Source organism: Stegostoma tigrinum, chromosome 2, assembly GCF_030684315.1.
Source record: "Stegostoma tigrinum isolate sSteTig4 chromosome 2, sSteTig4.hap1, whole genome shotgun sequence".
Taxonomy (NCBI): domain Eukaryota; kingdom Metazoa; phylum Chordata; class Chondrichthyes; order Orectolobiformes; family Stegostomatidae; genus Stegostoma; species Stegostoma tigrinum.
In genome coordinates, this window is record NC_081355.1 from 154,575,306 (window position 1) to 154,590,655 (window position 15,350).

The following is a 15,350-nucleotide window of genomic DNA, read 5'->3' on the forward strand; positions in this document are numbered from 1 at the left end:
AATGGAACCAAGGAAATCCAAAGTGACACTGAATTGTATAGGACCAAAGGAAAAAAAAACCTTACATTTCTGAATCCACAGCAATATTAACTTGACAAATACAGCCTTGTAGTGGTTAAGCTTTTAGAAATATGATTGATCCACACTGCACAATGGTTGACACGAATGTAACTCTCTCCCACATTACAAGAGTGCTGCTTCTGTGTAGTTGCTCATTGCTAAGTTTCAGTGATCTGCAGCTTTATTTGAATGGTGGTCAGTGCTTGTACAAATTGTGACCTCCTTAGAGGGATTACAACAGTTTAAGTCCACAATTGGTTATTGACATTGAGATGTTACTTATTTACCCATTACATATTTTGGCTCTACATACAGCAGAGAAGCAGGTCACTTGGCCCTCAACACTACAGTTTACACCCCACATGAGGCTGCCCCCATACTTAACCCAGACATCATATTCTTCGACATCTCTGTCACCTCATGCATTTACCAGGTTTGCCCTAACTTGCATCAACTTATGTCTGTTCCTACCTTAAGTGCACCTTGAATAGGTACAAATGAGTGACTAGTATTTGCCCAAAATAAACAGAACGTGCCTTATTTGGCATCCCCGAAATTGACATCAGTTTAAATGGGTAATAGTTATGCTATTTTGATTGACACTAGGAGTGGGTGTGTGGAATGTGGATGCCCTGGGAATAGACTGTAACAATGTGTACCTGTAGGAAGCGGATGAGGTAGCCGAGGACCAGCCGATTGAGCTTGGGTAGGGAGTGGACGACTGCAATTGCTGCCTCTGGGTTTTCGTAATGGTTGATAGACTGTTCATAAAATTCATGAGGGATGAGTGGGTCCTCTAGTTCCCGGTACCACAGTTTCAACAATGAGGCTATCACAAGTGTAAAAAGAGAGAGAGGAGAGAAAGAGCCATTTCAATCTTATTAGAGATACACATTTTTAAAATCCAAACTCTAGTCTCCATGCAAGGCTTGTTCCCAACTATTACAATCATTGCTTAAAAAAAATGACATAGGACTCAAAAAGTTAACTCTACTTCCCTCTCCACAGATGCTGCCAGACCTGCTGAATTTCTCCAGCACTTCATTTTTCTTAAAATCTTCGATTTAATTTAAACTTTATATTTTTTCAAAATATCTCAAAGTAACGGAATATCAGGCACTAATTAGAGAATTTGAGCTTTTTCGAAGAAAAGAGAACACTTCAGTTAAGTCTGAAATATTTCCACCAAGGCTAGGACCGTGTCACCAAGTCACCCTTTATTCACATGTGGACAGTCTTTGACACTGATCTAGCTCCCTTAGAGCCAGCTCTCAGAGTGAACAGGATCTGGCACTCCTGTTTATATCTGTCCTCCAAGGCTCCCTGACTGGACCCAATTAACAGCCCAAATCACGGAGCTCAAGCTCTATGAGATCCACCTGGCTGACTATGTTACAATCACTATAGTGTCTAAATAAATAAAAAAGGCCCAATGATCACAATGCTGGTTTGCTCCTGAGATAGGCTCTTCCCTTCTTTCATCACATAATGTACTTCCACAGTTCAAAGCTTACAATCCCTGGCAGACAGATCCAGAATTCTGATAGAACTTAAAACATTAACTGTGTTTCTCTCTTCAAAGGTGCTGCCTGACCTCCTGAGCATTTTCCATGCCTTTTTTTCAGTTTTTGTTCTGGCCGGCAAGTTCTTCTTCAAGCCACACAAACATCACTAGTTCTTCACATATCGCTGGGTCATAATCCTGTATCTTACTCCCTAATGCATTGCAGTGCTCCTACACCCCAAGGAGTGCAGTGGTTCAGGAAGGCATCGCACCACCACCTTCTCAAGGGCAATTAGGGATGGGCAAATGACACCCACATCTCACAAAAGGAAAAAGAAAATTCCACAGCATCTGCAGCATTCTACGTGTTCGATATTCAGGCTGAGGAAACAAGCCTTCCACTGATTACAAATTGGATAGCACAAAAAACACTGCTCACTTCAGGAGATGACTAAAATTATCTTTAGTGCATACTTCCAACCATAGTAATAACATACACATATATACCCTTTGGAGTGCTGTTCAAAGTTCTCAGACATTTCAAAGTGTGGACAGACAAATAATTGACACAGTGACAAGGGAGGACATAATATGGCAGTAACTGGCTGTTCAGTTGTACAGGATTATTTACAAATAAATTATTTCCAAGGAAAATGTTGTTGATGAGATATTGAATGGTCAAGCAGGAGTCTGGAGGGAGAGCAGAAGGGTTAATGAAGGATTAATCGCTCAAGGTCATCTCAATTCTTCTCACAGAGCCTGAGGTTAGGCATTACTCAAATAAGGAAATGAGCTTTCTGGTTAGCATAACTCAAGCAAGCAGAACGAATTTACATCATTCCAATGTGTCAGGCAGAGACAAACCAAAGACAAACTTAACCTGCATTTCTGGAACATTCACGTCCCAGATTCCTCTATGTTTTAAAAGAAAACTGTCTCAAAGAACTTATCTTTATGCAGTTTCTTCAACATGGTAAAACATCACAATGGCACTTTACATGGTCAGAAATCACACGACACCAAAAGGTTTATCTGAAAACACGAGCTTTTGGAGCATTCAAGATAATAAAGTGTGGAGCTGGATGAACACAGCAGGCCAAGCAACATCTCAGGAGCACAAAAGCTGACGTTTCGGGCCTAGACCCTTCATCAGAGAGGAGGATGGGGAGAGGGTTCTGGGATAAATAGGGAGGGAGGGGGAGGCGGACCGAAGATGGAGAGAAAAGAAGATAGGTGGAGAGGGGAGTATAGGCGGGGAGGTAGGGAGGGGATAGGTCAGTTCGGGGAAGACGGACAGGTCAAGGAGGTGGGATGAGGTTAGTAGGTAGGAGATGGGCGTGCGGCTTGAGGTGGGTGGAAGGGATGGGTGAGAGGAAGAACAGGTTAGGGAGGCAGAGACAGGCTGGGCTGGTTTTGGGATGCAGTGGGGGGAGGGGAGATTTTGAAGCTTGTGAAGTCCACATTGATACCATTGGGCTGCAGGGTTCCCAAGCGGAATATGAGTTGCTGTTCCTGCAACCTTCCGGTGGCATCATTGTGGCACTGCAGGAGGCCCATGATGGACATGTCGTCTAAAGGATGGGAGGGGGAGTTAAAATGGTTCACGACTGGGAGGTGCAGTTGTTTATTGTAAACCGGGCGGAGGTGTTCTGCAAAGCAGTCCCTAAGCCTCCGCTTGATTTCCCCAATGTAGAGGGAGCCACACCGGGTACAATGGATACAGTATACCACATTGGCAGATGTGCAGGTGAACCTCTGCTTAATATGGAAAGTCATCTTGGGGCCTGGGATGGGGGTGAGGGAGGAGGTGTGGGGGCAAGTGTAGCACTTGAAGGTGCCGGGTGTGGTGCAATTGGAGGGGAGTGTGGAGCGAACAAGGGAGTCACGGAGAGAGTGGTCTCTCCTGAAGGCAGAGAAGGGTTGGGATGGAAAAATGTCTTGGGTGGTGGGGTCGGATTATAGATGGCAGAAGTGTCAGAGGGTGATGCGTTGTATCTGGAGTTGGTGGGATGGTATATGAGGACGAGGGGGATCGTCTTTGGGCGGTTACTGCGGGGGCGGGGTGTGAGGGATGTGTTGCGGGAAATGCAGGAGATGCGGTCAAGGGCGTTCTCGACCCACGCGGGGGCGATGTTGCGGTCCTTGAAGAACGAGGACATCTGGGATGTGCGGGAGTGGAATGCCTCATCTTGGGAGCAGATGCGGCGGAGGCGGAAGAATTGGGAACAGGGGATGGAATTTTTGCAGGAGGTGTAGTCTAGGTAGCTGTGGGAGTCGGTGGGCTTGAAATGGACATCAATTTCTAGCTGGATACCTTAGATGGAGACTGAGAGGTCCAGGAAGGTGAGGGATGTGTTGGAGATGGCCCAGGTGAACTTGAGGTTGGGGTGGAAGGTGTTGGTGAAGTGGATGAACTGTTTGAGCTCCTCTGGGGAGCAAGAGGCGCCGCCGATACGGTCATCAATGTACCGGAGGAAGAGGTGGGGTTTGGGGCCTGTGTAGGTGCGGAAGAGGGACTGTTCCACGTAACCTACAAAGAGGCAGGCATAGCTTGGGCCCATGCGGGTACCCATGGCCACCCCCTTTGTCTGTAGGAAGTGGGAGGAATCGAAAGAAAAGTTGTTGAGGGTGAGGACGAGTTCGGCTAGGCAGATGAGGGTGTCAGTGGAGTGGGACTGTTCGGGCCTGCAGGACAGAAAGAAGCAGAGGGACTTGAGGCCATCCGCATGCAGAATACAGGTGTATAGGGACTGGACGTCCATGGTGAAAATGAGGTGTTGGGGGCCAGGGAATTGGATGTTCTGGAGGAGGTGGAGGGCGTGGGTGGTGTCATGGACGTAGGTGGGGAGTTCCTGGACCAAAGGGGAGAAAATGGAGTCCAGATAGGTGGAGATGAGTTCGGTGGGGCAGGGGCAGGCTGAGACGATGGGTCGACCAGGGCAGGCAGGTTTGTGGATTTTGGGAAGGAGATAGAAACGGGCCGTGTGGGGTTGGGGAACGATGAGGTTGGCGGCTTTGGGTGGGAGGTCCCCTGAGGTGATGAGGTCATGGATGGTATTGGAGATGATGGTTTGGTGCTCGGGGGTGGGGTCATGATCAAGGGGGTGGTAGGAGGTGGTGTCGGAGAGTTGGCGTTTAACCTCGGCGATGTAAAGGTTTTGGAGCTTTTGGAGCATTGCCTCTTCCTCAGGTTTAGTAAGCGAGGAGGTATCAAGACACAGAATTTATAAGTAAAAGATCAAAGGATCCTACAACTGATGTGAATGTATTGAATAAATCTAAAATGGCTGGCTGACAACTTCCTGTTTAATCTACAATCTGTTAGAAAGGAGATACAAGATTCAATTGTTTAAAATGCAAATCACAGAATTTCTTTCAAGTCACTGTCCCGAGATAACAAAAGGTTTTATCAGTTTATACAAGAGGTGACATCTCACGTTAGACAATGCATTTTAAGTGCGAGGCCTTGTTTAGAATCTGTCTGTGAATCAGGCTGGTTTTATTTCCAAAGCAGGAATTTATAAAATGTCTCATTGATTGATTGTGTCTACAAATTATGTGCTTTTTGAACAAAATAGAATTATCTGCAAATGCAAATTCTCGCCAGAGATTTGTGTTTGTGTGAGAGTGTGTGTATGTGTGTGTGTGTGTGTGTGTGTGTGTGTGTGTGTGTGTGTGAGAGTGAGAGAGAGAGAGAGAGAGAGAGAGAGAATGTGGTATGTGTGAGTGTGTGAGACAGAGTCAGTGTGCGCATGCATGTGTGTGTGTGAGACCGATAGGGTACCCTTCATCATCCAGTACTTCCCAAAAGTGGAGAAACTACGCCATGTTCTTCGCAGCCTACAACATATTATCGATGACGATGAGCACCTCGTCAGGATCTTCCCCACATCTCCACTTCTCACCTTCAAACAATCGCCAAACCTTAAACAGACCAGTGTTCGCAGCAAAATACCCAGCCTTCAGGACAACATCGACCACAACAGCATACAGCCCTGTAATGGTAACCTCTGCGAGACATGTCAGATCATCGACATGGGCAATACCATCACACATGGGAACACCACCCACCACACACACAGCAGATACTGATGTGACTCGGCCAATGTTGTCTACCTCATATGGCGCAGGCAACGATGTTCTGAGGCAGGGTACATTGGTAAACTCACGCAGACACTATGTCAACAGATAACGGGACACTGCACGACAATCAGTGGACAGGAATGTTCCATCCCAGTGGGGTCTTCACAGTGGTCAAGGGCATTTGGTCTTGGATCTTCAGGTAGACGTCTTCCAAGGTGGACTTTGGGATACACAACAATGCAGAGCTGCTGAGCAGAGGCTGACAGTCAAGTTTGGTACCCGTGAGGACGGCCTCAGCTGAAATCTTGGCCTCATGTCACACCACAGGTGATTCCACTGTATTATACACACACTCACAGAGATCCTCTCTCATACACACAGTCTCTCTTCCACAAACACACACACACAAACACACATAAATCTATGGGGTGAACTTACATTTGCAGATTTGTATTTGCAAATGCATTCTATTTTGTTCAAAAAGTACACAATCTGGAGACAGTCAGTCAAAGGGGCATTTTATAAATTCCTGCTTTGGAAGGAAAACCAGCCTGGCTCCAGGTTAAAACACAGACAGATTCCTCACACCTAAAATCCATTGTCTGACCTGAAATGTCACCTCTTGTATACACTGATTAAAACCTTTTAGTTATCTCTGGGCACTGACTTGAAAAAAATCTGGGATTTGCATTTTAATCCATCAAAGCCTGCATCTCCTTTCTAACTGTTTAAAGATTTAGCAGGAGGAAGTCAGCCAGCCATTTTAGGTTTGAATACATTCACATCAGTTGTATGGTTGTTTGGTCTTTTACATATAAATTCTGTGTCTCGATACCTCCTCTCTCACTACACCTAAGGAAAAGGCAATGCCTGAAAGCTAGTGTTTCCAAATAAACCCGTTGGACGATAACCTGGTGAAGTGTGATTTTTGATCTTGCCCGCCCCAGTCCAACACCAGCACCTCCACATCACGGCACTTTACAGGAGCAAACCAGACAAAATTTGATAATGGGCCACATGAGATATTGGGGCAGCTGGACGAAACTCATGTCATGGAGATACCAAAGTGTGGGGGTGGATGAACACAGCAGGCCAAGCAGCATCTTAGGAGCACAAAAGGATTTTTTTAAGAGATGTGTTAAGGGAGGTGAGGGGGAGATGGACAGGCAGAGGGAGCTTAGAGTCTAATCAGTATCACTAGGCAAACTGACAATGTAACCAGTCAAGTCCACAATCACAGAAATGTCATGGTACAGGAGGAGGCCATTCAGCACATTGTGTTGACACTCTCTCCGAGTATTTTATGATCAAGCAAATTGTACTGACGCGAGACTCATAAAGCAAGTTAAGAGGACAAGTTCTGGTGGTGAAAAAACACTGATTAACTTTGCAGTTAAAAGAAACTCCTACAAAGAGGTACCGTGGCAGCAAATCTGACAATCTAAACACAAAGCAAACACTGACACTTGAGATAACGAAGTGTGGAGCTGGATGAACACAGCAGGCCAAGCAGCATCTCAGGAGCACAAAAGCTGATGTTTCGGGCCGAGACCCTTCATCAGAGAGGGGGATGGGGAGAGGGAGCTGGAATAAATAGGGAGAGAAGGGGAGGCAGACTGAAGATGGAGAGAAAAGAAGATAGGTGGAGAGGAGAGTATAGGTGAGGAGGTAGGGAGGGGATAGGTCAGTCCAGGGAAGACGGACAGGTCAAGGAGGCGGGATGAAGTGGTAGGTAGGAAATGGAGGTGCGGCTAGAGCGGGGAGGAGGGGATAGATGAGAAGAAGAACAGGTTAGGGAGGCGGGTACGAGCTGGGCTGGTTTTGGGATGCAGTGGGGGGAGGGGAAGAACTGGGCTGGTTTTGGGATGCCGTGGGGGAAGGGTAGATTTTGAAGCTTGTGAAATCCACATTGATACCATTGGGCTGCAAGGTTCCCAAGCGGAATATGACTTGCTGTTCCTGCAACCTTCGGGTGGCATCATTGTGGCACTGCAGGAGGGCCAGGATGGACATGTCGTCTAAGGAATGGGAGGGGGAGTTCGCGACTGGGAGGTGCAGTTGTTTGTTGCGAACCGAGAACCGAGCGGAGGTATTCCGCACAGCGGTCCCCAAACCTCCGCTTGGTTTCCCCGATGTAGAGGAGGCCACAACGGGTGCAGCGGATGCAGTATACCATATTGGCAGATGTGCAGGTGAACATCTGCTTGACATGGAAAGTCATCTTGGGGCCTGGGATGAAAATGAGGGAGGAGGTGTGGGGGCAGGCGTAGCATTTCCTGGGGTTGCAGGGGAAGGTGCCGGGTGTGGTGGGGTTGGAGGGCAGTGTGGAGCTGACAAGGGAGTCCCGGAGAGAGTGATCTCTCCGGAAGGCAGACAAGGGTGGGAATGGAAAAATGTTTTGGGTGGTGGGGTCGGATTGTAGATGGCAGAAGTGTTGGAGGATGATGCGTTGTATCTGGAGGTTGGTGGGTTGGGATGTGAGGACGAGGGGTGTTCTCTTTGGGCGGTGATTGCAGAGGCAGGGTGTGAGGGATGTGTTGCGGAAAATGCGGGAGACACGGTCGAGGGCGTTCTCGACCACTGTGTGGGGAAGTTGCGGTCCTTGAAGAACATGGACATTTGGGATGTGCAGGAGTGGAATGCCTCATCCTGGGCGCAGATGCGGCGAAGGCGACGGAATTGGGAATAGGGGATGGAACCTGTCAAACCGATCTCAAGCCCATCTAACCTACACTATTTCATGTACGTTCATATGCTTATCCAATGACGACTTAAATGTACCTAAAGTTGGCGAATCTACTACCATTGCAGGCAAAGCGTTCCATTCCATTACTACTCTCTGAGTAAAGAAACTACCTCTGACATCTGTCATATATCTTTCACCCCTAAATTTAAAGCTATGCCCCCTTGTGCTCGCCGTCACCATCCTCGGAAAAAGGCTCTCCCTGTCCACCCTATCTAACCCTCTGATTATTTTCTATGTTTCAATTAAGTCACCTCTCAAACGTCTTCTCTCTAATGAAAACAGTCTCAAGTCCCTCAGCCTTTCCTCATAAGACCTTCCCTCCATACCAGGCAACATCCGAGTAAATCTCCTTTGCACCCTTTCCAAAGCTTCCACATCCTTCTTATAATGCGGTGACCAGAACTGTACACAATACTCCAAGTGCGGCCGCACCAGAGTTTTGTACAGCTTCACCATCACCTCTTGGTTCCGGAACTCGATCCCTCTATTAATTAAAGCTAAAACACTGTATGCCTTCTTAACAGCCCTGTCAACCTGGGTGGCAACTTTCAAGGATCTGTGTATATGGACACCAAGATCTCTCTGCTCATCTACACTGCTAAGAATCTTACCATTAGCCCAGTACTTTGCATTCCGGTTACTCCTACCAAAGTGCATCACCTCACACTTGCCGACATTAAACTCCATTTGCCACCTCTCAGCCCAGCTCTGCAGCTTATCTATGTCTCTCTGCAACCTACAGCATCCTTCGCCACTACCCACAACTCCACCGACCTCAGTGTCGTCTGCAAATTTCCTAACCCATCCTTCTACGCCCTCATCCAGGTCATTTATAAAAATGACAAACAGCAGTGGACCCAACACCAACCCTTGCGGCACACCACTAGTAACTGCTCTCCAGGATGAACATTTCCCATCAACTACCACCCTCTGTCTTCTTTCAGCAAGCCAATTTCCCATCCAAACTGCTACATCTCCCACAATTCCATTCCTCCGCATTTTGTGCAATAGCCTATTGTGGGGAACCTTATCGAACGCCTTGCTGAAATCCATATACACCACATCAACTGGTTTATTCTCATCTACCTGTTTGGTCACCTTCTCAAAGAACTCAATAAGGTTTGTGAGGCACGACCTTCCCTTCACAAAACCGTGCTGACTATCGCTAATCAATTTATTCTTTTCAAGATGATTATAAATCCTATCCCTTATAACCTTTTCCAACACTTTACCAACAACTGAGGTAAGGCTCACTGGTCTATAATTCCCAGAGTTGTCTCTACTCCCCTTCTTGAACTGGGGAGCCACATTTGCTATCCTCCAGTCATCTGGCACTATTCCTGTAGACAATGGCGAGTTAAAGATCAATGCCAAAGGCTTGGCAATCTCCTCCCTGGCTTCCCAGAGGATCCAAGGATAAATCCCATCCGGCCCAGGGGACTTATCTATCTTCACCCTCTGAAGGATTTCTAATACCTCTTCTTGTGAACCTCAATCCCACCTAGTCTAGTAGCCTGTATCTCAGTATTCTCCTCGACAACATTGTCATTTTCTAGAGTGAATACTGTTGAAAAATATTCATTTAGCGCTTCCCCTATCTCATCTGACTCCACACACAACTTACCACTACTATCCTTGATTGGGCCTCATCTTACTTTTGTCATTCTTTTATTCTTTATATATCTATAGAAAGCCTTAGGGTTTACCCTGATCCTATCCGCCAACAACTTCTCATGTCTCCTCCTGGCTCTTCTGAGCTCTCTCTTTAGGTCTTTCCTGGCTACCTCGTAGCCCTCAAGTGCCCTAACTGAGCCTTCACATCTCATCCTAACATAAGCCTTCTTCTTCCTCTTGACCAGAGATTCTACCTCCTTCGTAAACCACGGCTCCCGCACTCTACAGCTTCCTCCCCGCCTGACAGGTACATACTTATCTAGGACACACAGGAGCTTTTCCTTGAATAAGCTCCACAATTCTGATGTGCCAATCCCCTGCAGTTTCCTTCCCCATCCTATGCTCCCTAAATCTTGCCTAATCTCATCGTAATTGCCTTTCCCCCAGCTATAACTCTTGCCCAGTGGTATACACCTAACCCTTTCCATCACTAAAGTAAACATAACAGAATTGTGATCGCTGTCACCAAAGTGCTCACCTACTTCCAAATCTAACACCTGGCCAGGCTCATTACCCAGTACCAAATCTCATGTGGCTTCGCCCCCTGTGGGCCTGTCTACGTACTGTGTCAGGAAACCCTCCTGCACACACTGGACAAAAACTGACCCATCTATAGTACTCGAACTACAGTGTTCCCAGTCAATATTTGGGAAGTTGAAGTCCCCCATGACAACTACCCTGTCTCTCTCACTCCTATCGAGAATCATCTTTGCTATCTTTTCCTCTACATGTCTGGAACTATTCGGAAGCCTGTAGAAAACTCCCAACAGGGTTACCTCTCCTTTCCTGTTTCTAACCTCAGCCCATACTACCTCAGTTGACGAGTCCACAAACATCCTTTCTGCAACTGTAATACTGTCCTTGACCAACAATGCCACACCTCCCCCTCCTTTACCATCTTCTCTGTTCTTACTGAAACATCTAAATCCCGGAACCTGCAACAACCATTCCTCTCCCTGCTCTATCCATGTCTCCGAAATGGCCACAACATCGAAGTCCCAGGTACCAACCCATGCTGCAAGTTCACCCACCTTATTCCGGACGCTCCTGGCATTGAAGTAAACACACTTCAAACCAACTTCTTGCTTGCCGGTGCCATCTTGCTTACCTGAAACTTTATTTGGGACCACCTTACTCTCAACATTTTCTATAGTCGAACTACAATTTTGGTGCCCAGCCCCCTGCTGAATTAGTTTAAACCCACCCGAATAGCCTTAGCAAATTTCCCCCCAGGATATCGATACCCCTCTGGTTCAGGTGGAGACCATCTTGCTTGTAGAGGTCCCACCTACCCCAGAAAGTGCCCCAATTATCCAAGAATCCAAAATCCTCCCTCCTGCACCATCCCTGTAGCCACGTGTTCAACTCCTCTCTCTCCCTATTCCTCGCTTCACTAACACGTGGCATGGGCAACAAACCAGAGACAACAACTCTGTTCGTCCTAGCTCTCAGCTTCCATCCGAGCTCCCTGAATTTCTGCCTTAAATCTCCATCTCTCTTCCTACCTATGTCGTTGGTGCCAATGTGGACCACGACTTGGGGCTGCTCCCCCTCCCCCTTAAGGATCCCAAAAACACGATCAGAAACATCACGCACCCTGGCACCTGGGAGGCAACACACCAACCGTGAGTCTCTCTCGTCCCCAGAGAACCTCTTATCTGTCCCTCTAACTATGGAGGCCCCAATGACTAATGCTCTGCTCCTCTTCCCCCTTCCCTTCTGAGCAGCAGGTACAGACTCTGTGCCAGAGACCTGTGCCCCACTGCTTTCCCCTGGTAAGTCGTCCCCCCCAACAGTATCCAAAACAGTATACTTAGTGTTGAGGGGAATGGCCACAGGGGATCCCTGCACTGCCTGCCGGTTCCCTTTCCGTCCCCTGACCGTAACCCGTCTGCCTTTTTCTCGTACCTGAGGAGTGACTACCTCCCTGTAACTCCTCTCAATAACCCCCTCTGCCTCCCGAATGATCCGAAGTTCATCCAGCTCCAGCTCCAGTTCCCTAACGCGGTTTTCGAGGAGCTGGAGTTGGGTGCACGTCCCGCAGATGTAGTCAGCAGGGACACTAGTGGTGACCCTTACCTCCCACATTCTGCAGGAGGAACATTCAACTGCCCTGACCTCCGTTCCCATTATTCTAAATTCCCAAGACTGTTAAAAAATAAAGAACAAGAAATAAACTTGTGACCTTACCAATCAGGCACACAGAACGTTTTATCGGTTAGGGGAGGAGGATGGGTGGGAGACAGTACCCGGGTAGTGTTTCGGGTAACGCAACCACACAAATATATTACCTCACTTACTCAGCAGTCCCGTGTAGGCTCCTGCTCAGCGTACCTCCGCCTATTCACAAGGTAAGCTTTTTAAAGATTCAAAAACAGTAACTCACCGGCTTCCCGACGGGCTCCTGCTCCAAGCTCCCGCTCGTGCTGCTGCTGCAACCAGAAATTGGGGTTGGGGTGTTCACCTGGGCCATCTCCAACATTGGGGAAACCGAGCGGAGGCTTAGGGACTACTTTGCAGAACACCTCTGCTCGGTTCACAAAAAACAACTGCACCTCCCAGTCGCAAACTCCTCCTCCCATTTCTTAGACGATATGTCCATCCTGGGCCTCCTGCAGTGCCACAATGATGCCACCCGAAGGTTGCAGGAACAGCAAGTCATATTCCGCTTGGGAACCCTGCAGCCCAATGGTATCAATGTGGACTTCACCAGCTTCAAAATCTCCCCTCCCCCCACTGCATCTCAAAACCAGCCCAGCCCATCCCCTCCCCCCACTGCTTCCCAAAACCAGCCCAGCTCGTCCCCACCTCCCTAACCTGTTCTTCCTCTCACCTATCCCCTCCTCCCACCTCTAGCTGCACCTCCATTTCCTACCTACTAACCTCATCCCGCCTCCTTGACCTGTCTGTCCTCCCCGGACTGACCTGTCCCCTCCCCATCTATACTCTCCTCTCCACCTATCTTCTCCTCTAACCATCTTCGGTCCGCCTCCCCCTCTCTCCCTATTTATTTCAGAATCCTCTCCGCATCCCCCTGTCTGATGAAGGGTCTGGGCCCGAAACGTCACCTTTGGTGATCCTGAGATGCTGCTTGGCCTGCTGTGTTCACCCAGCTCCACACTTTGTTATCTTGGATTCTCCAGCATCTGCAGTTCCCATTATCACTAACACTTGAGCTCCATTTCAAAACTATAATTTTTTTCCTAAGCCAGGGAGATTTTTAACTGGGACCTTTTGATTTGCTGGGTGAAAGTAGATGCACTGAAGTGCCCGATAGTTCCCTATCATCCCTTACTACCTTATCCTGAAGAAGAGGACTGAAGCAAAGCTAAGGATCAGCTCAAAAACAAAGTTGCTACAAAAGCTCAGCTGGTCTGGCAGTATTTGTGAAGGTAAAACAGAGTTCACGTTCCGGGTTCGGTGACCCTTCCTCAGAACGTGTTTGTTTTGTTCTGAGGAAGGGTCACCGGACCCAAAACATTAACTCTGTTTTCCCAATACAAATGCTGCCAGACCTGCTGAACTTTTCCAGCAACTTCTGTTTTTGTTCCTGATTTACAGCATCAGCAGTTCTTTCGGTTTTTACTAAATATCAGCTCAGTCACAGTGGGGCAGGTCTGTGAACAGGGTTTCAAACACAGGTACTGAGCTGCCTGGCTGGGAGCTGGCACTGCAAGTGGCTCTCAGTCTCCTTATGAGAATCACATGTTAAACACCGGAGGTTAAAGGTTAGTCCTACAGCGTCCAGGCTCATACTCTCCTAGTCAGAGTTTATTTCAACTTGCACGCTCACAAATCCCAATCCCAGATATTATTTATACTTATTGAAGAAGTAAACAAATTCTTTAGGCCATAAACACACTTATTTAATGCCAGAGTGCCCCACTGCATTCGGTTCCTCCAATGGAACCCAAAGAAACATTTCCCTTGAGTTCAATCCCTGCTCAAATGCAACTTTATTATCAATTGATCAATGCTCCCGAGCACTCGATGCTAACAAGGCTGAAAGAATTCATCAACATCATTTTTCCCGCCGTAGATTTGTCTTGATCCCCAGTTTTTCTTTAAAATCTTGAACCATTAGCCTTGCTTTCGTCTTCAAAGTCCAATCAGGTGATACTGTTTCTGAACATATCCAGCTATGTGACAAGGCTACTGGACACCTCTGTCATACACACAAGTTTTCTCCAACTTTGTAGTCAATGATGTCTCTTATGATAGCAAGAGTTTCTGGTGGCAATTTATGGTCTGTGCTGTATTCCTTGACCATGGTGAGCTGCTCTCTCCATCTTGCTGGATCTCTCTCCCTGGACTGCCACTTTCCCTTTAGACCTCCTCATCTTACTGACAGGATCTAGTCAAAGATCTCTTTCTACAGGCTCTTTTGCTCCCAGAGGCACTGTCAAAGCTCACACCATATTTCTTTGTCTTCTATTCTTGTACTTCAAGTTGTTAATCCATGGTCTAACCCCAGCCCCTCATCCTGGACATTTATCCAGTTGCCATATTTTTAATGGGTTTCCTTCCTCTACTTACATCAGTTGCATTTCTCAATTGACCAAGCCACTCTGGTAAACATTCACTTTATTAACCCCTTTTGGTAGACCCTTGTACCCCATTTTGGGACCAACGGCCCAGTTTTTATTGTCAGAACTGAAATGTCCTATACCAGACAAATTGTCAATTGTGACAGCCTGGTTCCCCAAGGTGAGCAATGATTGGTTATGAGAAGTAAATGGGTCCTCGTCGCTTTCCATAACGCCTTTAGAATCTGTAAAAATGGAATCCATTTCTGGCCAACTTTAAGTGAGCACCTGAACAGTCTTATTTCCAGTATGTACAATTTTTTTTTGCCTTACCAAGGGCCTCTCCATTGTTTAAGCCCCTCTCTTTTGTAATAAATGGGGTCTCCCTGCTTAAGAGTGGGCTCCAATGGCCTTACATTAGGTATTAAGGCTCGGCAAATTGATTCTGGGACCTTGGCTTTAATGTATGCCTTGCTGCCTGTGTGCAGCGCTTCCAAATGCTCTGAAATGTAGAACTACCTGTTTCCCAAGCTGGGACTGGTCATTTATCATTGATAGAACTTTAGGATTCCTACCAAAAACTGATTGAAATGGACTAAATCTTCTGACCATCTGCAGTGAATTCTTCTCATGGACAACCTAGGCTACTGCAGGCTGACCTGCCAACATTTTCTGCATCATTTGATTTTTCAGTGCACAATTTGTTTTACATATCTGTTGCTATAAGGCTGTGCTCATAATATGTTCATAGTTGCAT

At 47.2% G+C, this 15,350-nt stretch overlaps 1 protein-coding gene across 1 annotated transcript in view; it reads right to left on the reverse strand.

The window, feature by feature from the left end:
* The window catches only part of arhgap39 (Rho GTPase activating protein 39), a 203,547-nt gene that overhangs the window by 2,572 nt on the left and 185,625 nt on the right, over nt 1–15,350 (reverse strand). Inside the window, exon 7 of the mRNA XM_059641152.1 lies at nt 720–889. Within this exon, the coding sequence (XP_059497135.1) occupies nt 720–889 (170 nt within the window). The remainder of the gene's footprint in view (nt 1–719; nt 890–15,350) is intronic.